Source organism: Corvus brachyrhynchos, unplaced genomic scaffold, assembly GCF_000691975.1.
Source record: "Corvus brachyrhynchos isolate BGI_N302 unplaced genomic scaffold, ASM69197v1 scaffold3, whole genome shotgun sequence".
Lineage (NCBI taxonomy): Eukaryota > Metazoa > Chordata > Aves > Passeriformes > Corvidae > Corvus > Corvus brachyrhynchos.
In genome coordinates, this window is record NW_008237619.1 from 9379807 (window position 1) to 9402298 (window position 22492).

General features: G+C 46.3%; 1 protein-coding gene across 4 annotated transcripts in view; it reads left to right on the forward strand.

Moving 5' to 3' along the window:
• The window catches only part of LSAMP (limbic system-associated membrane protein), a 1012183-nt gene that overhangs the window by 828371 nt on the left and 161320 nt on the right, over positions 1 to 22492 (forward strand). For all 4 annotated transcript variants that reach the window (XM_008631757.2, XM_017731916.1, XM_008631753.2 and 1 more), the window contains one exon: positions 18969 to 19201. In XM_008631757.2, the coding sequence (XP_008629979.1) occupies positions 18969 to 19201 (233 nt within the window). The remainder of the gene's footprint in view (positions 1 to 18968; positions 19202 to 22492) is intronic.

Genomic DNA, 22492 nt, shown 5'->3' on the forward strand with positions numbered 1-22492 from the left:
CCAGTTCTGTAGCCCCAAAGACAAGGTACTTGGTTCCCTTCCCTTGATGTAAAGAGAGTTCTGTTTTTCAGCTATAAATCAGAGCTGTTCACTCTGATTTTAAAAGGGTGAGGGAGGGACAGAAAACCTACATCTGCCTTTATTCTGGAGGAATCTTCCCATGATGTGGGTGAAGCTTGGGGGAATTGTATCAGGATACAACCTCATCTGCACCTCTGTCCCTTTTGCTGGATCTCTTCAGTACAGTGTCATTGGTCTGGTGGCTTTTCCATTCCTGCAGTCAGTTCTTGGCACACTCCTGTCTTCCCATGCATTGCCTGTGGCATCATAAGCTACTTAGCAAGTCTGACTGGACGTGGGTATTGGTGAATTTTGCCTGTGGGCCTGTGGATTATGATAGCGTTGAAGAGTCTTAAACTTGTAAAGGTGTTTAAATTTACCATCAAAAACAAAGTGTAACAGAACAGGGAAAAATTATTTCAAATCCATCCCTGTCTCTGTATTTATGTTTATCTGACCTGCAGTTCTAGAAAGGCCTTTAGCCACAGTAGGTTTGGGACTGAATCTGTTGATACTGTTTTTCCTTCTGTTCATAAATTCAGCTCAAGTCCCTCCATTCCCATTTTGACAAGAGGTGTTGTCCAGATTCAGTGTAGAGATCTTTGCAGGGGATTGAGACAGAACACCAGTGCTCCTTGCATTGTCTTTTGACTCTTTATTGCAAAATGGCTATAAGCAATAGGCTTTTGAGTGTGTTTTCTTGTAGCTAGCTCCAGAATCAACTCAGTATGTGTACAGTAAAACTGATCATAATCCACTTGAGGGATGATGTTCAGAAACTCTCACAGGCATCTCTCATTCCAGCATCATCACAACAGCTCTCCAACTATCCCACCTGCTTTTCTCCTTGCTGTTTGTTACTGCCTCGCTAGCTGGCTGTGTTTAAATATGTCAACCTGGGTTTTTTTTCCCATCTTCTTGTTTCCTGTGTTCCTCTAACAAGCAGCTTGCAACAGAACAAACAAGCAAGGCAGGAGCGCTCCAGGCAAAAGGGGTGTTTTGTGTTTGATTTGAATACATACATATTTTTCTTGGTTAAAACTTGTGATACTCATCAAACACATGCAGGAAGGCTGTGAATAAGACCTTTCTCTTTCTTCCTTTCTGACACGCACACCGTCTAATACGAGCACCTTCTCATTTTCACTCTTGCTGTCTGATTCTGTGCGAAGCGCGCTTTCTCTCATATCCTCACGCACATGTTTGATAGTCTCATCCTCACTCCTGCTCTGTCAGCTACACAGAGCCACCTTCTCATCTCAGCAGACCCTGGCACGTGCGCGCTCCCACAGGCGACACAAGCACACATGCACAGTCACCCACACGTTTGCAAAGGCTTTATTATTGCAGGGAAAATTGCTCTCAAATAGGTGAGACTGGATGTAACTATGGCAGAGATGGGGAGAGAGGGGAGCATGGGTGGGAAACTTTGTAGTCCCTTCGCTCTTCAGGGACAAGAAGAACTGCTCAGGTGGAGGGGAGAACATGTCCCCATAGTCCTCATCCCATCTGCCATGCACAGACAAGCACCAAGCATCACTTACTCGCCTCCTCTCACGCACAGACTCTGACTGCTCTCCCTGAAAGTTTCTCAGTCGCCCTTTCTCATGCATCCTTCCCTCTCTTTTTTGACTGTCTGTCAGGTCTTGATCACATCACTGTCATGGTTGCTATGATATCAGCATTTTCTGACAGGTGTATATGCCTCTGTCACTCCCAGCAAAGCTCTTTAGCACCCAGCCTGCTGCCAGACCTGAGCTAGGGCAGCACTACTGGAAAGCATGGTCAGCTGTATCTCATATTGCTGCATGCAGCAGATACAATCCTGATAGAAAACTGCATGTTTTCAGGGGATTCCACTTTCAAATAAGGCCTTAAAACAAGTGTTTTCTCTTTATGAAGAGTGAGGTTCACTGCTGTTCAGAAAAAGGAGGAACACTCTGGGCATTTCTCTTGGGAATTCCCAGAGATCTTCTCCCTCGTCCTCTGAGGCTGGCTCTGTATTTGGCCTCCTGGAGTGGGCTGCTGCATGGTGGGCACTAATTTCAAAAATTACTTCAATTTTCTACAACCCTCAAGCTTCTAATGCGGCCCAAGGAACTGAGTGCTTCATTCCCAGTTGCATTGTGGGCTTGGCCTCTCCTGACAAGGGAGTAACAAAAACATATCATCTGCCACGATGGGGGCCAAAGATATGCTTCAGAGCAAGTCAGTGTAGGCTCTTTGTTCAGGAAATGGCCACACGCCTCTGCAGAATCTCGGAGTGTGCACAATTTGGAAGAAATTTCAGGTTTTCCAATTACTGTAGCAGTGGCTGGTAACCTTCCAGCAAAGAGGCGCTGGAGCACAGTGTTCCCTTGGCTCCTGCTGGGCTCAGCCGGTGTTTGTGTTTGAACTGGCACCAGGAAAGCTAGGAAGCGAAGAGATTATTAATAGGGAGCGCAAGGAAGAGGAAAGGTGTTTAAACAGTTCCCACTTTGCATGTCTAATTCGGGAGCTACCCTTCTGTAGTTCCCCAAACAAGCGCCCAAATCCAATGTCAGACTTCTCAGAAGCTTAACTCATTAAGCTTTAGCACACTGTAAGATAAGGACCTTGCTTGCATAAGGCCATCAAGCACTGATATTGACTCTCCAGGACGTTTTTAAGGCTATTTATATCACAATAAAGCCATTTTATTAGTGTCATCAATCAAGAGAGACCGCATTTTGGCCTGGAAATGATTCTGCTTGAGTTTCTAGAAAGGAGAAGGGTGAGTAATTATGGGATGCATTATCTTCGATCTCATTTGAAATCTCCTAATTGAAACCACATATGAGTGTAGTTTATTGCTTATAAAATAAATGGTAGGGCCATTGTTAATGTACCTATGGTAAGTACAACCTTCCAGTAACCAGAGAGGTACAGACTGGTTTTTCAGAAGGTAGCATGGGTGTGGCAGGGGTTGTCCCTATCCACATCTGGGTGAGAAGCTGGTTCCTGGCACATGCTTCAAACTGAAGCTCATGCCCCACGCTGGGCTGAGCTCATGGTACTTGGCATCTACAGTTCAGCTCAGCTGGCAGCATCTGCTGTCAGCGGCCAGCCGATCTCACTGGCAGCTTCAGGGGTCTTGACAGGGTGAATCTGCTCCTGCAGTGGGGCTGGGGTCTGTGTATGGGTGGCTGGGGGCTGGGAACTGGGTCGTGGTCAAGGGGCATGGTAAAGCTTCCTGCCTCCTGGTATGTGTGTGGCTGTAGTTGCTGTTAAAGTGTAGTAGGGGATGTTTGCAGCTCTCCTCCAGGGTTTTGCCAGCCCCCGTGCTGCTTTCCTGCTATCAGCTCAGGGAAAGGGAGCAGACTTGCAGGAGTAGCGGTTACTCAGGTAAGGAGAGTGTAGCTTAGCATTGCCTGTGGGGGCCTCTGAGAGTGAGTAATGGCAGGGCTTGAAAGCTGTTACAGATATTTGATAATTAATTGGCTGCGAAATCAGTTTATTTTAACGACTCTAGTTAAATAAAGAAGAGAGCTAAAAGGGCTGCACTTTCCTGCAGTGCTAAACTACTTTCAGGGACAGAGAAAGCCCATTACATGTCTGCTTTTATGCCAACAGGGACTTTCTTGTGAAGGCTCTTCTGAAAGGTGGTTGAAATCTTTATCTCCTGTGAATCCCAGCAGCTTCGGTTTAAGACAGGAAAGCCTGAAGGGTGGTTTATTACCAAGGATCCATCAGGCAGAGGGGACAGGGGAGTGGAGCTGCTGCCATAACCTCATGCTTCACCTCTGGCCAGATACTTACTGCAGAGTGGTTCCAGTTGTGGTTTATCACTGTTTTATACTGCTCTAGTGGGAGCAATGCATGTAGCTCGGTTAACCTCACTTGTCTTTCCGAGTACTGGCTGATCTCGCACACGCGCACACACACAAGGTAGAGAGAGGACTGGTAATAGTCTAGTGTAAACAAGTAATTTTGGGTGCTCTCCCTGCTTCTCTGTGGCTGTCCAGGACCAATCCTCTTTTCTCAGCCTAAGGAAAAAACAGTAAGTGTGAAGTCAGAGAGAGGGTGGTGGCAGGTCCATTTTTGTTAGGCCTCTCTTATTTTCCAGGTTATTGGAATATCGTTGTATCATTGTCATTCAGTGGGAAGAACTGTTTCTTTAAAGAAAAACAATGTGCACCCTGGTCCTGGCCAAAGAAAGAGAACTTGACTGGGATCTCAGACAAAGGTTTTTGATTTGGTCTTTATATCTCTCTGTAGGAAGATATTTTGTAACTGTGCATATGAGAGACCTCAGCAGCAATGCTGAAAGAGACTTGGATCTATTCTTTGCTGCAGACTGTGCTTTGGATGTGAACTCAGTTCTCAAGCCAGTGTATCTTGTCCTGAGGGTTGTACAGCAAGTGTGCATATATGAACAGTGTTCCAAATGCAGTCGTATTTGTCAGTCTGCAAAGAGCCTGCAACACCATCTGTTTTACTGAGTGGATAAGAGATTAAACTGCAGGAATCATGGGATCTGTACAATACATAAGAGTAGGCCAGACAATCACAACACATCTTATTTTTTTGGAAGCTAAGAATAACTTTAATATCCCTTCATTTAGGGTTTAATGTCAAAATTAACTAACATTTTGCTCTTGTCCCAAAAATCCCGAACTGTTCTTCCTGCCTCATTGCTCGTGCTTGCCCACTGCAGATTCAAATTCAGTGCAGACACATCCCCCCGTGAAAACTTAACTAAAAAACAAAAGTAAGCCCTTCAGTCTGGTGGAGGTACAGCAGCACCTCTCTTCTGCTGCCCTGGAGCATTTTGAATTGAGCATCTTCATGACAGGATTTGAGCCTAGGCTGTCCCCACAAGGCTGTGAGGTCCTGTCATGCATAGACATTGGGGATGCACAGACACACCAGGTGGGCATGATGTCATCCCCTCTGCATGGCCAACGAGAGCCTACCTTTAGCCAAGTGTAAACTCAGGGCAGGCTACAAATCCTTATCTTTAAAGCATTCCCTGGATGTGAAGCGTCCTGCCAGCTGGAGCTGCTTTTAGCTGAGCAGACTGAAGTGCTGTATGTAATGAATTCATTTAGAGTCTTGTGGAAGGAAGCAGGACTGATCCTCATTTGGTGTAAATCTAGGCTTCCCCATTTACTGCAGTGGTGTCTTGTTGGCCCTTGATTTATGCCAGCTGAAGCCACAGTTTGGCATCTTCCCATGCAGTACTGGAATTCTGGAAATTATTTAGAGCAAGTGGCCTGTCAGAAGAACAGAAATAGGAACTCAGCCTCAGACCAGCCAAAGCCCAAGTGCACAGCCTTAGACCCAGCTGTGTAAGAAACTCTCTCAGTAAGACAGCTGTACAGAAGGGGGCTCCATGGGGAAATGGCTTATCTGTACTGTGGATAAGCCGTGCACTGGGGAGAGGTTTCCTTTCACAGCAGACTCTTGGGAGAAGAGGCAAGGATATCAGTGGATCCAGATAAGATATTCCTGGGTAAATGCTTCCAGTAGGATTAAGCAACGCTGGCTTCACTGAGAAATGAAAAGGGTTCTGTGTTCTGTGTTCCAGCCAATTTGTGCAGCTTGTTTTGCCAGTGCCAGAAAACTGCAGGTGAAGAGGTGCAGAAGCTGTCGGAGCAGTCCCTGTGGTTATGCCTGTCCTGCAGTCAGTAGCCAGGCTGGAGTTCAGGCTCCAGAGTACAGACCCAAATGACCCAAGCCAGTTGCCTTCAAGGCATGAGGAGGAGCTTGTGCTTCAGCCAGACCTCTCTTCTGTGGTTGCATATCCCTGGGCAGACCGCAGTTAGAGAGAAAAGCATGGTCTCTTGCAGTGGTGCTAAGATAGATGTGACTGGAGGTGACATCTGGGTTTGTGAAGGCTGCTTTGCAGTCATCACTGCCTCTCTCTCACTATCCTCGTGCAACTGGTACACACCAAACCAAGTTTTGTATGAGACAGGTCAGGCCTATTACATTTTGGTTTTGAAAATAAAATATTTCATTGTATGACTTTGCACAGCCTATTTCTTTCCTTCTCCATTGGCTCCCTGTATGTGTAAAACATTGCATCGCAACCCTTCTCCTCTACAAAGGTAAGAATTTTAGTTCCACAGCGGTTACTGCCTTTGATATAATCACTGCTTGGTGTTCAGCTTATGCTGAATTGCCTTGCAAAACAAAGTCCTGCAAGGGTCTCAGAGGAAAAAGAGTGCCAGATATTATAGTATGACTAGTAGGATGGCAGGAAGATCTAGCTGTGGGAATTATACCTTCCCTCTTTCTCAAGGAGTCATATTTTCCTCCCATTCTGTTTCTGACCATGATGTTTTAAACCAGCTCCTGTCTTTCATGTCAACAGCAGAAACTCCATCAGGTATATCTTGACATTTCTTTTTTGCCATTCTTCCCCCTTTCCTCTCTTTATTTATTTATAAACATGTCCTCATCTGCAAGGCATATTGTGCATGTGAGGATAAAGGTAAGCTCAGATCAAAGCTCTTGGGAGTTCTCCCTCACAGCATCCTCTCTACCTGCCCTGTAAGTCTTTCAAATGCCCTCTTTCACAAGACCCGATGGTGGACAAAAGTGAGGCATTAGGGAAAGGCAAAATTTAGCAAAGCTGCAAAGGAAAGAAAGTGGAGTTGAGCATTGCCTTGCTGTAACAGCTTTGCTGTGGTTTCCACATAAAGGAGTTCTTTGACACAGGATAAATACAGCGTGGGAGTTTGAAGTTTGCAGCATTTTATTCTATGATTGTAACACACCCATGGGATGGATTTTCAAAAGTATGTCACTTTAGGCAGCAAGAAAACTGGCTATATTGGCGAAGGAGCTCACAGTGCCAAATGCTGTTTTGAAAATTTGGTTCTTGTGTGTTAGTTTGGCAGCTGGTGGGCCCAAAAGTACTTTGACAAATCTGGTCTAAATTTCAATGCTAAGCACTTAAAAAAGTCAAATCTCACTTGTGACTTTTAAGTGCTGGACAGCATTACTCACAGCACATTTGGGAATATAACCATATGCCAATGTCTTTTGGAAATAATGAGACCGTTAGTGTTTTTATCAGTGGTTTTTAACCTCTCCATGCAAGATTTCTAGAAGATCCATCCTTTGAAATCAAATCCAAATCAAGCCAGGTAATTCCAGTGCAGTATATAGAGGTCTACAGTCTTGACAAGAAATATTTAGCTGTATGTGAAGTGAAAATAACTGAAAAAATTGCTTCATCTGAGAGAAATTTGTGAGAGGAGTTGTCTTCTCCTGACATATTGCTGAACTCTGAAGCAGGTGGTAAAGGTAGTAAGACCAGGTCACTGTGAGGCTGATCCTCTGGTCCTCAGCCCAACTTTTTTTCAAAGATATGAAAGAATAGGCGCTTCTGTGCTTTCCTTGGGAGACTTTTTACAAGACTAGCACTTGCAGATGACAAGAAGTTTTTCTTCAAGTTTGAACAGACTTATTTCTCTTTTTTTTCTGACCTGTTACTCCTTCCTAGACCCCTCTGCATCTTGCTAAATAATTCCTCTCTTCCCTCAGTACTTTCAGCTTTCAAAGAGGTATAGCTTGTCAACATGTCGCTTTTAAGTCCTCTCTTAGTCAAGTTATACATATTTAATGTTTTTAAGCTTCCCTTAGATGCTGATCCCTTTCCAGCCCTTGATGAATTTTGTTGTTGCTCGCCTCTGAATTCCCTCCAATTCCCCCATATCATTCTGGTAACAAGGTTCCTAGGATTGACTGCTGCAGTCCAGGTGCATTCGGTATTTGGTGGCAGTTGTTTTTGGATGGAATTAAAAAAAGAAGCAGCAGAGTCTCTCAGAGGGAATCTGCTTCGTGGTCTCCTCTCTGGGAGCATTATTTCAGGATGGTATTTCAGGACTGCCTTTAGATATGGAAATGAGAGCGTGTGTCTTGCTCAGAAGCTGTTCTCTGCTTTCAAGTGGGAGAGAGATGGAAGAGGGGAAGAGGGGTTAAGCTCCTCAAAGGCTTTGTCTACATTAGGCTTTTTTCTTCATATTTCCCAGTGTTGCTTGCATGGGTGTAGCTCAATCCACAGTGGCACTAATGACAGCTCTGGCACAGGCAGGGAAGCGAACATGTTCTGCTACACATCGTCTCCACAATCTCTACAAGCCCTGACTCTGCCAGCGGTGCTACGTCAGCGGGAGCTGGAGAAGGAAAAGGTCAGCTGTAAATAATAACTAGAGTGTTTGCACATCAAGAAGGTGTCTTTCATTGAAATGCAGCAGCTGGAAGTGAGCAGGCAGGATGCACCCAGTTTCTCATTCATCTTGAAATACCACCCTTCACAGTCTGCTGCTGGCTACTTGAGGGCAGTACTTGGAAGTGGGCATGATAACTTGGTTGGAGCACCTCTTATACTCTCATGACCTCAGAAAAGAAGGAAAAGTTAAGACTTATTTTCCCTGTTGTCACTCCCATTCCCTCTCTGATCTGCCTCCAAAGAATTTTGAGACTGATTTCTCCTTGGTGCGGATTCTCCTGTCCCACCTGCCCAGGACAAGAGCTAATGCTTCAGATGTGATATTCCCTTTTCCCTTTTGAAGAAAAAGCAGTATGAGATGAGATGAACATTAGGATCCACATAATAGAAAGCGCATTACTATATCTCAGGTAGCATGCTCCTCAGGTACTGGAAGAAGCTATTTCATATAGTACAAAACACAGGAGACACCTGCCAGTTTCACATAACATTTAAATCTGATATTCTTTCACAGCCTTGTACCAATTAATGGTTAACTGATGAAATTCTCAGCCAGAAAGTATCACCAAGATGAAGATGTTAATGAGTTTAAAAAAAGAAAAAGGGGGCAGGGGGTTGAGAAATGCCTGGGGATAAGAAAGCCAGCGTACAAACTTGCAAGGTGGATTGCAAGCTGTCACTCAGAGTGGAAGCCAATTTACACAGAGGCTAGATTTAGATTAGATATTAGGAAGAAATTCTTTACTTTGAGGGTAGCAAGACACTGGAACAGGTTATCTAGAGAAGCTGTGCATGCCCCATTCCTGATTGGCAGTGTTCAAAACCAGGCTGGATGTGGCTTTGAACAACCTTATCTGGTGGCAGCTGTCCCTGCACATGGCAGGAAGGTGGAACTAGATGATCTTTTAATATCCCTTCCAACCCAAGCCATTCTGTGATTTGCTTGGTGCTACATTTATAGGTTTTTATGGTTAGAAAAGATCATGAAATTATGTAGAAATTGATTTACATTGTCACTTTAGGAGGTGTTCCACCTTTCTTTGAAATGTCTGTCACTGAGCACGGGAGGGTTGGTCACTAAACCATGCGGCCCAATGCTCAGACCTTGATACTCTTTCCATCTCCTTCCCCAAATGTTCAGGCGGGGACATCTGAGTGCTTAGCTCTTCCAGTCTCCTTGGAGATATGCAGCCATTACAGATTTACCTCAGTCAGTGCCTCAATAGCTGTTGAGACTGGTGGCCAACATTAGCCCCTGACAAGCTGTTGGCCCTGATCTGATTGTCTGTTTGGCTGTATTTTCCCATGTCAGAAACGTTCCTAGAGGAGGTGCACGACTTCATGCCACCTGGCAGTCAGCTCTTGCTGACCCACTGGAGGCTGCTGCCAGTCCTGTGGGCACGCCCCTTGTTTCTGAGAGCCCCGAGAGCTGGCGCTGTCACGTTGCTGTGTGGGAGGGCACCTATGGTGCTTTGCTTTTGGAACTAGGCCATGGTACCATGGCAGCAATCATGTGGGCTGTTTTGCAGGCTTACATGTGCCTTGGTGTGTGCAACTGTGAAAGGGAGAGTCGGGGAGGGAACCTCCCTCTCGCCTTTCTGCCATACAAAATGCATGAGGTGATGCTCCAAAGCTCCAGTTTTAATTATTTCCATCTTAAGCTTTGTAGTCCCCTTCCCTGAGCAAACCACTGGAATCCACAAGCTGGAAGGTGCAATGTGCAGTACCATGTCTCTCTTCAGCTGTGAGATGCTGAATTTCAAATCTCTCCCTTGTTTTGTGACAGCCTGTGGTGATACCTCCTGCAGTTTTAGCCGGTGACTGGGGTGGGAGGAAGCGACCCTGGACCACACAAAATTCTTTGAAGCTCCCACTAGCGTCACTCTCCTATTCCCTCTTGTGTTTGCACTGTCCCTTTTCTGCACCCGCTCTCTCCTGACCTGCCCTTACTCTCTTTCTTTTTCTGTGCCCTATGCATTGCTAATCTGTGGCATTATCTCATTCTCCAGTAGCTGTGCCGGCTGCCTTAATGTTTCTTGCCAGCTTTTGCCTCTCCCCATTTTTTCTCTTCCCTCTGCTTGCCAGCGATGATGTAGCATTGCCTTTCTCCATCTGCCTGATTGTCTCTCCGCTTTTTATCTGGGTGCTGGAGCTCCAGGTGCTGTCATTCTCTGCGACAGCACAGAACGTTTCAGTTTCCCTCTGTGGCTGGATAATTACCAGATACAGAATCACGTGGGCTTCCCAGCAAAACCCTCCCTCCCCTCCTGTCAGAGAAGGAGATCACATCTCTGAAACACATTTTTCCCTTTTTTGTGGCATTTTCATTATTGTTATTTTTTACTAGAAGAAATTCAAGGGACAAATTTGGATTAACTTTTCTGGAGTTACCTAGTGGTGACCACATAGAAATTACCTACAAGGCATTGGGGGTTCAGATAGAAGAAATAGGTGATTTCCAGTGCTGAAGTTTGTGAAGGAAAATAAAGGGACTTACAGTCTGTATAGGTGCCTTATTAGTGCTCCTATTCTCATTTTTGTTGTATCCCTCAAAAAGAAAAAAGTCGTAATGGTGCAGAGACTCACCAGAAGCTGTTTGGTTTCCAGTTCTTTTACAAATTTGGCATAGCAGCCAATACCCAGTTAACATAAATGATTAATTGTCATTGTCTTTTGATTAACTTCTGTTCCTAAGAGACCCCAGATACTTTTAAAATATCAGCCTGAGTGTTGGTGATCACAGAAGCACAGGATCTTTAGTATAAGTGCTGTGCAACAAAAAGGCAACTCATCGGGCAATGTTCCTCATTGCCATTCTGCATCACCTCTGCTGTTCCCTGGCTCCCCCTTTTGATAGTGCAGGAGCCCTGGGATGCTGCGGGAAGCAATGGACAGCAGAGCGAGGCATTGGTGGATACACTCCTGGTGGATATTTCACTAAGGCTGATCAACAGCTGATGAGCATCACCTAACGATGCTGGATCAAGAGCAGAGCCAGCTTTCTGGCTGGACTGAAAAGGGACTCTGACAAGTCCTCAGCTAACCCAAAAGAGAAAGAGGGAGCTCAGGGTCTGTTTCCTCAGCAGCCTGAACCTCCTGACTAATTTTAGTGCAAGACCCTGACGCAGGCTGTCAGAGCATTTGGCATTTCTGCAAGCGTCAGCCAGAGAGCAGTTTGTCCCTCTGCGCACACGTGGGAAGCAAGTCTCCTCTGGCAGGAGGCCTGTGACTGGAGCCAGTCATTCTAGAAACATGCCTTGGAATGGGAAAAGACCTGTCCAAGGATTTCCTGCCTATGCTGTAAAGAAATGCAGGGCATTTCCTAGGTATGGTGGGATATAAGGAAAGATGGCACTGTGGTGGTGGGACTCGCTCTGAGGTTTTTCTGTATTTTGAAATTTTAAACTGTGTTGGGATATGGCTGGGATGGAGTTAAGCTCATAGCAGCTCATATTGATATTTTGAAGAAGGTTCCTCTGCTGGAGTGGATGTGGACTGAAGTTGTTTATGCAGGTATACTGATTCCCAACAGATGGGAAGAGCAATAAATCATGCCAGTATAAGTCCTCTTATTCTGATATAGTTACATCCACCCTTTGAGAGTTCTGGCATAAAAATCGCTGTAAATTTGGGCTTGATTTCTGTTGTGAGTTTGGGGTTTTTTCCTACACAATAGGAACCTATACTCTTAAACTGTCATTTTAACAGAAAGAAAGCCCATGTGAGACCAGCTGTGTGTCTGCTAGTAAGAGCCCGTGCAGCTAGCTGTCTTTTTAGGCCAGTGTATTTTTTGTAAATTCCCTTGGGTTTCATTTTCCATGCATATCACATGGACTGAGAGACAAGGATGTTTACAGCACATGAGCAGTTCTGCACTGATACCCATATTTTCTGGTTTCAATTCCTATTGCTTTCATTAGGAAGACTTGATGGGAGAGACAGTGAGACAGAAATGTTTCTGTACAAGGCACTGGGGACTTCTCTTCTAGAAAACTGGGTACAAATTCTGGTCACGAAAGAGGAATTCAGACTGGAGCAGGTGCTGAGAGGGGCTACTGAGATGTTTAGGGCAATGGAGAGTCTATCATACAAGAAGAAACCAGGAGAGTTTGGCTTGTTGAATCCAGCAAAATGAAGGCTGAGAGGGAATATGATTGCTCTCTGTGAACACGCTGAAAGATAAACACCCAGGAGAGAGAAGAGCTCTTTAAGCTAAAAGATGGTGTTGGCATGAGAGGAAATGGATGTAAGCCAGGTATGAATAAATCTAGACTTAGAAAAAAAGGTTTTAATCAGCAGAGCAGAAAGACTTTGAGCAGTCTGACCTACGAAGCCGAGGGAGGGTATCCCCCATCGAACACACTAGGCTAAAGTAGGGATGAGGTACATCTCTGAAAAAGATGCTAAGGTACAACTGGCTGTGCCAGCAGAGGTTGGGTCTTCATGACCTGGTAAGCCCATCCTAGCCTCACACTCCCAAAGTGGCAGTTTACTAAAAAGGATGAACAGAAGTGCAGGCATCCTGTCACCCAATAGGTGGATGACCAAAAATTGTCACCCGAGTGCTGAAATAGCCAGGGAGCTGCAGACAGGTGTGACGACCAAGGTCACAGCATAATACAGCTGAGAGAAAGCATGGGCTGAACAGATGCAGCAGTTTCCCCCTCCTGCCAGTTTTCCAACGCAGAACTGGGTTTAAGCAGTAGTTTTCTAAATCCCTCTGAGGCCCTGTGTTATCATGCTGGCAGTGGTGACTCAGGAGCTATTTATGCCACGTTTTGGAAATCCATCCTGCTGTGGCACAGTTTTCACTCTCAAACAGTGACCCCGCTGTGTGTCATGGCACATAAGGAGAGGAGCAGCAGCTGTACGAGGCTGGGGAAAGAGAGGAGCAGTGGCAATGGGGAGGAGAATTTTGAGTAACAACTGATGCCCATGTTCATTCAAATTCAGTAAAATGAGGCTTTGGTGCTTGGCTGAAAGGAGGTTTCAGATACTTGGTTGATAGGATCTCCCACTGCCATCCACTTAGGGAGGCCCTTGCCTTCGCAGCAGTGGAGATGTGTTCAGCTGTGGGTGTCTTCCATAGCATCTCCTGCTGAGGGAAGCCTGATCCAGAGCAGTGGGAACCACCCAGGGCCAACAGCTCCTCCATTGCTCCTCCAGACTATGTGCTCCTGTGTGCTCTGCCACTGTACTCCTCTGGTGGGGACTGCAGTGGCAGAGCTGCAGTGTTCTTGAGATGCTGGCGGGGTCCAGCACTGCAGTGGCATCGTGGAGCCTGGCTGGACTTTTCCCTGAAAACCCTGCCTGGGAGGTCAGGGCTGATATGTCTGTGTTCTGTCCTTAGCCCTTGCTGCCCGCATCCCTGCCGGGGCATGCTGGAGGGACTGGACTCTTGCTGCCCCCCTGGCTGACCATGCTGTGTCCGAGTCCTTGCTTGCCAGGCAGGGAAGGACTGAAGAGCTCGAGGAGACAAGATGAAACAGCACGAGCACTATTTGCTCTTGAACTTTACCCCCCAGGCTGGGAGTGAGGCTGTGTATAACCACCACATTAGCTTTCCAGGATCATGCTTTGCAACACAAATTTGCCTTGCATGTTCGGAGCTGGCAGCCGGGAGCTGATGTTGCTTTGTGCCGAACGAGCCGTGTTTGATCCCTCTCTCTTTTCCCTCTTGCCGTTTTGCTGCTGGGGGCAGAGGGCAGTGGGGGAAGTTGTTAGCTGGATCTTGTAAGGGTGCGTGTGAAGTGAGAAGATTAGAGCAGGCTCATCACAGAGCTGAGGCAAAGGCAGGAGATCTGATGCAGAGCAGGTTGTGGCATCCTGTGGCAAAAAGGCATCGTGTCCCTCAGTGAGTGCAGTGGGATGGGGTTTGGGTGTTTAATGGTGTGTGCAGCAGGCTGCTGGGTTTTGGCCTGATGCACAGAGATTGTCTTACAGAAGAGGTGATCAAAGGGTTAACAGAGAAAAGATGATTAAAGAGGAGTGTGGGAATTATGGCACAGAGCTGTCACCACAACATCCTTTGGAGAAAGAGGGCAGACAATGCAGTCCATAAAGTCACTGTTTATTTGTTTTTCCCCAAAATGAAGTAAGAGCTGTGGCTTGCTGGCACACCGTATTTCATTAATCCTAGAAGCTTGCTTCTTCTCCCTAGTGTGGCTCTGGCAGAGAATTGTGGGTTTGGGTCTGCTGAAAAAAAAAAAAAATCATTTGGAATTACAACAACAATTTAAAAACCCCAAATAATTATCCCAGCTTCAGTGCAACCCAGTATATCATTGATAATGCTGTAAAATCTCCAAGTTAAAGTAATCATTTAAACAGCAGCTTCACCAGGCCCTAAAGGGCTTCCTTCTTGCGTTTTCATCACTCTAGCCTCTAAATATCATCCACCCCTTCCCAAAGGGTCAAAATACCCCCACTCCATCTCCACAGCCTAGGCTGTAGCTGCTGTGCTGCTTTCTCTCTGAGGCAGAATGGGAAGCACATTGTTGAGACCCCGTCTCTGGTGCATCCTCCTCCTCACCCCGTGCAGCCGCCACCCTGGCAGTGGTTGCAGACAGCCTGGGGAAGCCGTGCCGGGGCTTTCCAGGCAAATGCCGCCTCTCAGCAGCGGGGCCCGTCTGTTCGCCCGAGGAGAGAGGGCGGAAAGCTTAGGGCCGAGAGCTGCTGGAGTGACAGGCACAACATAAACTGCGATGAGTGTTATAGCAACATGCTGGGTAATCAATGCACTGAGTGGCGCTGCCTCGACAGGAGGAGGAGCAGGAGTCACGGGCGCTGGGAATCAGAGCACCAAGGCCTGAGCGAGGCAGAACAGGCCGTGAAATCTCCAGACTTGCTTCGCCAGGATAGAAGATGTGGATGCCTGAGCCTCACTCTCCTTTTCACTCGCTTTCCCACCCATCAATAGGAACAAGCCTAAATACTTTCAAGAAGGAAAAAAAATACGTCTCTGTACAGATGGAGCGTTCCTCGGAGCCTACAAAGGCACGATTGCAAGGAGCGCTGTTTTGGCCCAGTGCTGCGCGGTAGACTGGCAGGCAAGGGAGGAGAGAGAACAAGCAGCAGGACTTTTTCCTGGCTCCTGCCCTCCCCCTGCCTGCATGCTGCCAGATCTCCCAGCCTGTCATGAAATCCAGGGAAAAAGCATTCTCCTGCAGCAGAAGCATCATCCCTTCCCCTCCCTCCTGGAGCACAGCTCAGCCCCATTGTCTGCATTTGAATGTGGGGAAAATGAGGCTGGAGGAGGAGTGTGAGGATGACCTGGGTTTCTTTCTCCACATCCAACTGTTGCTAAAAATCTTCAGGTGCCAAACTTGGCCGTGTTTGTTTACAAGGACACAAGGAAGGGTAACAGGACATGGCAGCAAGATCTTCTGTCCTTCTGTGTCTGTGGTTTGAAATGGTCCAAGATCAACAGTTCCCAAGTTCCTACAGTGATCATGCAAGGCATGCCCATCACCATTCACTGACCCTCTCGTTAGCCACATCAGAGATGTCAAAAAATTAAACCTGCAACCATAAGGGAAAGAATAATGGATGGATCACAAATCATTTATTAGCTTTCACTGAGGCTGATGGTAATGCTTCCAATAAGCCTAATGAAAAGCATTTGACTGTCTCTGTGAACTTGATTATTGATTATTAGTGAACAATAAGAGTCCATTGATATCTTGCTGATGCCATGCTCCTATTGCTTTGCAGTTAAAATGTCAGTTAACATGCCATTTAATATTCTATTAGTATTGAATTAGCACTTATTACACTGTGAAAATCATCACCATAAATCCTTATTAAAGCATGATCCATTCATCTGGGTGGCATCTCTGGCAGACTAAGAGGGTGTGTGTGTGGAGACAGACACACTGAGATGCATCATCCATGTGGATGCATGTTCAGAGCACGCCAGGACTTGGAATTTCCACCTTTGTACATTGATTTTCCCTGACAGCTTGAGAGGAACAGGTATGGTGAACAGAGAGCTCAAATCCATTTCACTTACTCTTCCCATTTTCCTCTTTTCTTTGTCCTCTCTCCTTTCTTTTATTTTGGTAGCAGCTGCTAACTTATTTCAGGGGCAGTTGCAAGGTTGTCTGACTGTAGCTATTGACCACTGCCCTAGGGCTGACCTGGATGTGTGTAAGACACATTTTCTCTTTGACAGAGAGGAAGGAGGGTCCCTGGTTGAGCCTACCCACAGGAGCAAGAGGACAAGGCTTTGTTCTGACCACACCACTGAGCTGTCACTGACAAGACACCACACAGGGGCATATTTGCTACCCTAACAGAGAGTTACAATGATCAGGTGCAGGGCAGAGCTGCAAAGTGCTCGCTGTAGCCTGGTGGGGATTGGAAAGCAGCCTGGTGGGGATGGTGTGGTGCCCTGGATCTGCTGGAGTCCAGCAACACTGATGGCTGTTCAGGGGGAATTTCAGAAGTGACTGAGAAACTTCAGCTCCCACTGACTTCAGCTTCTGCTGTTAATCTGCTTATCTTTTCACCACCAAAATACCTGACCCCTGATTCTTGGTGCTGTTACAACTCTTGCATTTGAAAGACGGCTCTTGACCCTAAGGCAGCCAGCTCTGGAGGCAGTCTAGGTGTTCCTACAGAGTGTCTTCTCCCAGCCCTGGAACACACTGCCCTCCCTGGGTCCTGGCTTTCACTGGTGATTACAGCCTAGGATGGCCAGTGGAACTGGAGCAATGCCTCATCGTAGCGGTGCTGGTTTCCACATGTAAGTGGCTGCTTACGGACTCCTCTGCATCTTTCATTTTGACAAGGAGTAGCTTTTTTAAAACAACTCAGATCACACCTGAGAGTTCGCCTCAGGGACAAGTGCCTGCCTGGCCAGGAGGGTGGGCTCTGGCCTGAGGGCCAAATTCTCACTCCCCTTCCTTGTCTGGACAGTGTCAGTAAAGGACAGGATCTGTTGGGCTGCTCCCTAAAGCAAATGTTTGTCAGATCAGACAGAGCTGCTTACAGCTTGGCCAGCAGCATGGCATGCCTCGCATGGATGCCCACGCAGCTTGGCTTTCCTCCTGCCCACAAGTAACCCCAGAACAACTTGGACAGCATCCATGGGCATGCCAAAAAGGAGTGGGTGTGAGGTGCCGGCCATAATGGTGGGGTCACATCACAAGGAAAGGCAGCTGCAGCACAGCATGAATGAAATGCATTCAAATAGAGGAACTTGGAAAATGTCTGACCCATGCTAAAAGGCTGTATGAAAGCCTACTGTCAAATATTTGTCTTATCTTGAAGCAATAATCTTTATCCTCTCTCTTTTTTCCTTCAAATACAACACATTCATGAATAGTGAATAGGACACAGTCCTGTGCAATGTGATCTAGGAGGGCCCTGCTCAAGCAGGAAGGTTTGACCATATGACCTCACCTTACCCATTCTGTGATTCTGTAATAGTGGTGGCAAGAGGTTCTGGGTTATTTGGATGCTGGAACACTGTGGGCAGAGCTCTGAGAGGTGAAGGAGCAACAGCTCTGGAGACTGAGTTTTCCTGTTTATCTGCAAAGCAAATGTGGTGTGAGCTGCAGCAGGGAAAACCTGCTCTCAGCCTGTCTGAGCCCAGCCCTGGGGGGTACAGCTGCCAGGGTTAAAGAGGAATTATGTCTCCCTGTCTTCTTCAGCCCTGGTCCTCTTGAATGAGACAGCTGAGAGTGAGCAGGATGTCTCCTCAGTGGCATCTCCTCATCTTTTCTGTGCAAGTCTCATTCTGGTGGTAGGAAGTGGTACAGAGTAGGTGCCTTTGCCAAAAATGCGTTTGTCTTCGCAGCACCTACTCTGCTCTCCATCAAGAAACTTGTCAAGTTACGGTTGCAATGGGGTTGGTCCGTCCTCTGACTTGTGAAGGTTGGCACTCAGGGCCGTGGCAGTTGCTGGTCTTCCTGCTGGTTGTCTGCTTGCTGCCCCTGGCTGTCATTCCTCCTCTCCTGTCCACCTGAGATGTTCACAGGACATGCTGCATGTGTCACAGGGATGACAGTGATGCTCCCACAGCCTCTCATTCTTCAGCCTGAGATCTGCACTTGCCTGCACAAACAGGCAGATGCGCATCAGCAAGTGTGTGTGTATGTGTTAGGAGGGTGATGTTTGAGCAGTGAATCCCTCTTTACACAAAATTATTTTTGGTCAGAGGGATACAGATGGGAGATACTCCATAGTTTCCTCCCCTTGTGCTGCTGAAACCGAGGGATGGAGGAGCTGCGCCCCGAGCTGACAAAGCTGGAGCCGTGAACCTTTGCCCTCCAGCCTGGAAGGGGTCTGGGAATGTAACTCTTGTACACTCAACTTTTGAAGGTGAGGGAGAAGCATGGGAAGAACTACTCCTGACCTTTCTCATTGGCAGGATTGGAAGGGATTTGGTGATCAAGATCTCTTGTGGCCTTCCAAATTAATTTTTGGCGCATGTGTAGGCCACCAAACAAAAGGAAGAGAGAACAAGAGACATGTCTGCCCCTAATCTCGTGGGTTTATGAACCAAAGATTCCTGAAACTCTTCAAAAAATCATTGTTAAATACATGTCCAAGGGACAGCAATGATGAGAAGATACTATGGTTCACTGGTAAGGCAGGAGTGTGCTGTGAAGTTTCTAAGCAAAATAGTGAAGAGAAGGGACAAAAGGGAGATGATGGAGAGGGTTGTTAATCACCCCCTTACCTGTCTCATCCTCTGCAGGTGTTATGTAGAAGACAGAAGCTCCAAGGTGGCCTGGTTAAACCGTTCTGGCATCATTTTTGCTGGAGAGGACAAGTGGTCCCTGGACCCTCGAGTAGAGCTGGAGAAGAGAAACCCCCTGGAATACAGCCTGCGGATCCAGAAAGTGGATGTCTACGATGAGGGGTCCTATACGTGTTCAGTGCAGACACAGCATCATCCCAAGACTTCCCAGGTTTACTTGATTGTGCAAGGTAAGCAACATGCCTGATAGGAGAGCAAAGAGCAAGAGACACAGTGGAGGGACCTGTATTTTCCTAGGAGAAGCTCCAGAGTCAGTAGCCTGTGTGTCCCTTACGTTTACACAGGAGCCACCAGGACTCTTCCCTTCCTCTGCGGCATAGCGTGATTTTACTCTGCTGTCAGGTTGTCCTTTTAAAAGTGGTGACAGAGCAGGGGACACCAATGATGCCAAGCCATATTCTAGTATAATGCAAACCTGGCTCCTGCCTCTGGTTGTTTTGGCATTGATGGGAAAGCTTTGTTTATAATGACAGTCTTCAGAACATTGTGCCTTCTCTCTTCCCAGAGAGCCCTTTGGTTTCTTCGCCTCCTCCTTCCTCAGGTTTCCTTTCTTTTTTCTTGTGTCAACAACCTGCTGTGCTGGTTTTTTGGCTTTCCATAGCCAACTCTTTGCAAGGCTGGGGAATTAATTTTCCTATGAGTTTTTCCATGCTGGGTCATTGGTTCACAGGGAGCGCTGTCACTAGGCATGTGTGAAACCTGGTACCTGAGGGCCCTGCCACATACCTTATGATGCCCTCTCCTTTTTTAACTACCCTCCTCCTGTGTGTGTTATAGGGAACAGGAAACTTGGTGAACCAGCACTTCCTATCTGTCTGCCTGCATTTATGGCATAACAGAGAGTAAACACTTTAAAGAGTTCATCAGTTACTGGTAAGGGCATTACTGAGTTTACTTGTTCCATCCTGTCCAGACCAGGATACCAAACAAATGAGTTTACCCAGTTTTGTTTAGTTTTGCTTTTAACCTTCATGCCATTTTGTCTATATGACTATTTATATAAAATATTTAAAGAGCAGCTTAGGTGATAGATATGTATGAATGTGTTTGATACGTATTACAGATATGTTCAACTTCTAGATTATCCTTCAGGCAGGAATTTGCTGTTTCTCCTGATTTGTCTGGTAACCCATAAGGCTGCAGATTTTATTTCCCCCAGCAAGTTTTTGAATCGCTCTGATTATAAATGCACGCAGCAAGAGACTTTTCCTCTTGCTGGTACTACTTTGCAAATGGGGGGGCTAAGTAGCATCCCAAGTGTTTATCTGCAAGGTGAAGGAGTCTGCACTTGTGGTCAGAGGTGATGCTTTACACGCAGGTGTAGTGAGCCAGAAGGCTCCTGGTTGGTTTTTTTGCACAGAATCCTCCCCCAGCAGCAAGAAGAGCGGCCCACGCCCGCACACGGAGCAGCTCTGCCGGCTTGGCTGAGTGCTTGCTGTGTGAAATGCATTCCCCAGCCCTCGAGGTGTACCCTGCCTCGCTGCTCGCTACAGCAGAGCAGAGCCAGCCCTCTGTAGGTGGTTTATTACTGGTGAAATCTCACAGCATACAATTTCCATTTACCTGTCAAGTAAAATATAGGGACAAATGAATTCTAGAGCCGTGCATATGTATTATTAATTTTATTTGTGCCTATTAGATATGGGCCTAAGCAGCAAAATTGAGTTCTCTAGCTGAGCTTTCACTTAAATACATGGGTATCTGGCTCTGAACTACTGCCACCTTTCTGAGAATGAGAAAATTTAGGTTTTGACACACCTGAACTCTGGATGCCTGTAAATAAGGTATCTGTGGGTAATCTTTGTTCTAACACCTGTCATGGATTTCATAGAAGACCCATTGAGATATTGTGCTTACTGTAATCCTGTAATTAGGTGAAACTCATAGCTTTAATTTTTCTAAAACTAAATTTAATCTGGGAAAAAAGTGAAGGAAAATATAAATACAAAATCCTTTACAATTTGGAAGAGTTAGTCTTATTTTAAATATGTTTTAAAAATAATCTTAACTAATAAAACTAATTCAGTACAAAATAATATATGTTAGAAAATAATCCCTGTAGTCTCAGAGTATTATTTTCTTATATTGATTGCTATTTTTCTAAGCTTTGCAGGCTGTCTGCCTGAAAAATAGTCTGTTGCTAGTACAAATTAAAGGAGTTTGGATATTGAGTCATGCTAAACTATTTAGTTTTATTTATTTAATGTAGTTTATTTACTTCTCTTGTTTTCGTGTTCATACATTTCAAAACATAGGCGATTTGAAGCTCCGAGAATTCCAAATGTAAAAATAAATAATTAAGAAAAAATACAGCTCATAAAACATTAAATGACAATGGTCAACTGGTCTGCCTGGTAATCTGGGAGGAGAATTTCTGGAATGATGGTCAGTGATCTCCTTTGAACAAGCTCAGGGAAACAAAAACAAACCAGGATCAGAGACTCATTGCTAGCTTTGTGCACACGGTTGATGCCTGGATTTGCCAGTGAAGGATACTGCAATGACAGCTGCTCCTGCCCTGGAGAAAATGGGCTGTTTTAGGGCCATGCCCAGGCTTCCTGTTCTGCTCACTCAGTGTTGTGACTGAGAGATATTTCTGCTCCCCACTACCAAAGACAAGTCCTTAATCTCTCCCAGTTCAACTCCCTCATCTGTCTAGCCCCTGTGAGAACACAACTTCTATTACCCCTAGACACAAATGGGATAGATATATCAGAGACTAGTAAGTGAGTAGGCAGATCCTAGAGTGCTGTTGGAGCCCTTAAAACCGGAGACCCAGTCCATGTCCACAATGCCACCTGAAGAAGGCAGGCTTTGGTGTATCCTGAGGGTTTGCTGTGTTTAGATCACTGCAGTCTAATGGAGTTGCAATCTAGGACCAGGTCCTTTCCAGCCTTGAGAAAATCAGCTTTCCCTGGGGTGAGCTCTGCTTGGTGAACTCTGCTGGCCAGAGCTGTAGAAGTATATCACAGAAAGAGGGACGTCACCTCTCTAATGTATGTGCCCAAGTCCTTTAGTGTTTCCAAAGGAAGAGCCAGTTCTACTTTGTCAGCCAGCACCAGTCTCTGCAAAAACAGTCTACTTGGTCTGCTCCTTTCCTCTCGTGTGTATATCCACGGATAAGATCCCTCTCAACTGGGCATATTGCTGTTGGGGCTTTAGGAGCTCTCCTGGGTTTTTTTTTTTTCCTGTTAAAGAATTTTCCCCATACATGTTGCTAGGGGGACAAATTGCTGGGTATTTCAGAAAAACAAAAGAGGTGGCTATAGGGGTGGGGTGCATCTGGCTACTCTTGTTTCACCCGGGTGTGTGGGCAGTCGGTCCCCAGCGTTTGGACAGAGAGAGAGGCTGCTTTCTTCGGCTGCTTTTCCTTCTGCTGGACAAGCCCCGGGATCCCAAAGCCCACCTTCCCTGCCCCGCTAGGAGCCAGGCTTGTGGCCGGCCCGGCCTGCCGCTGCTTT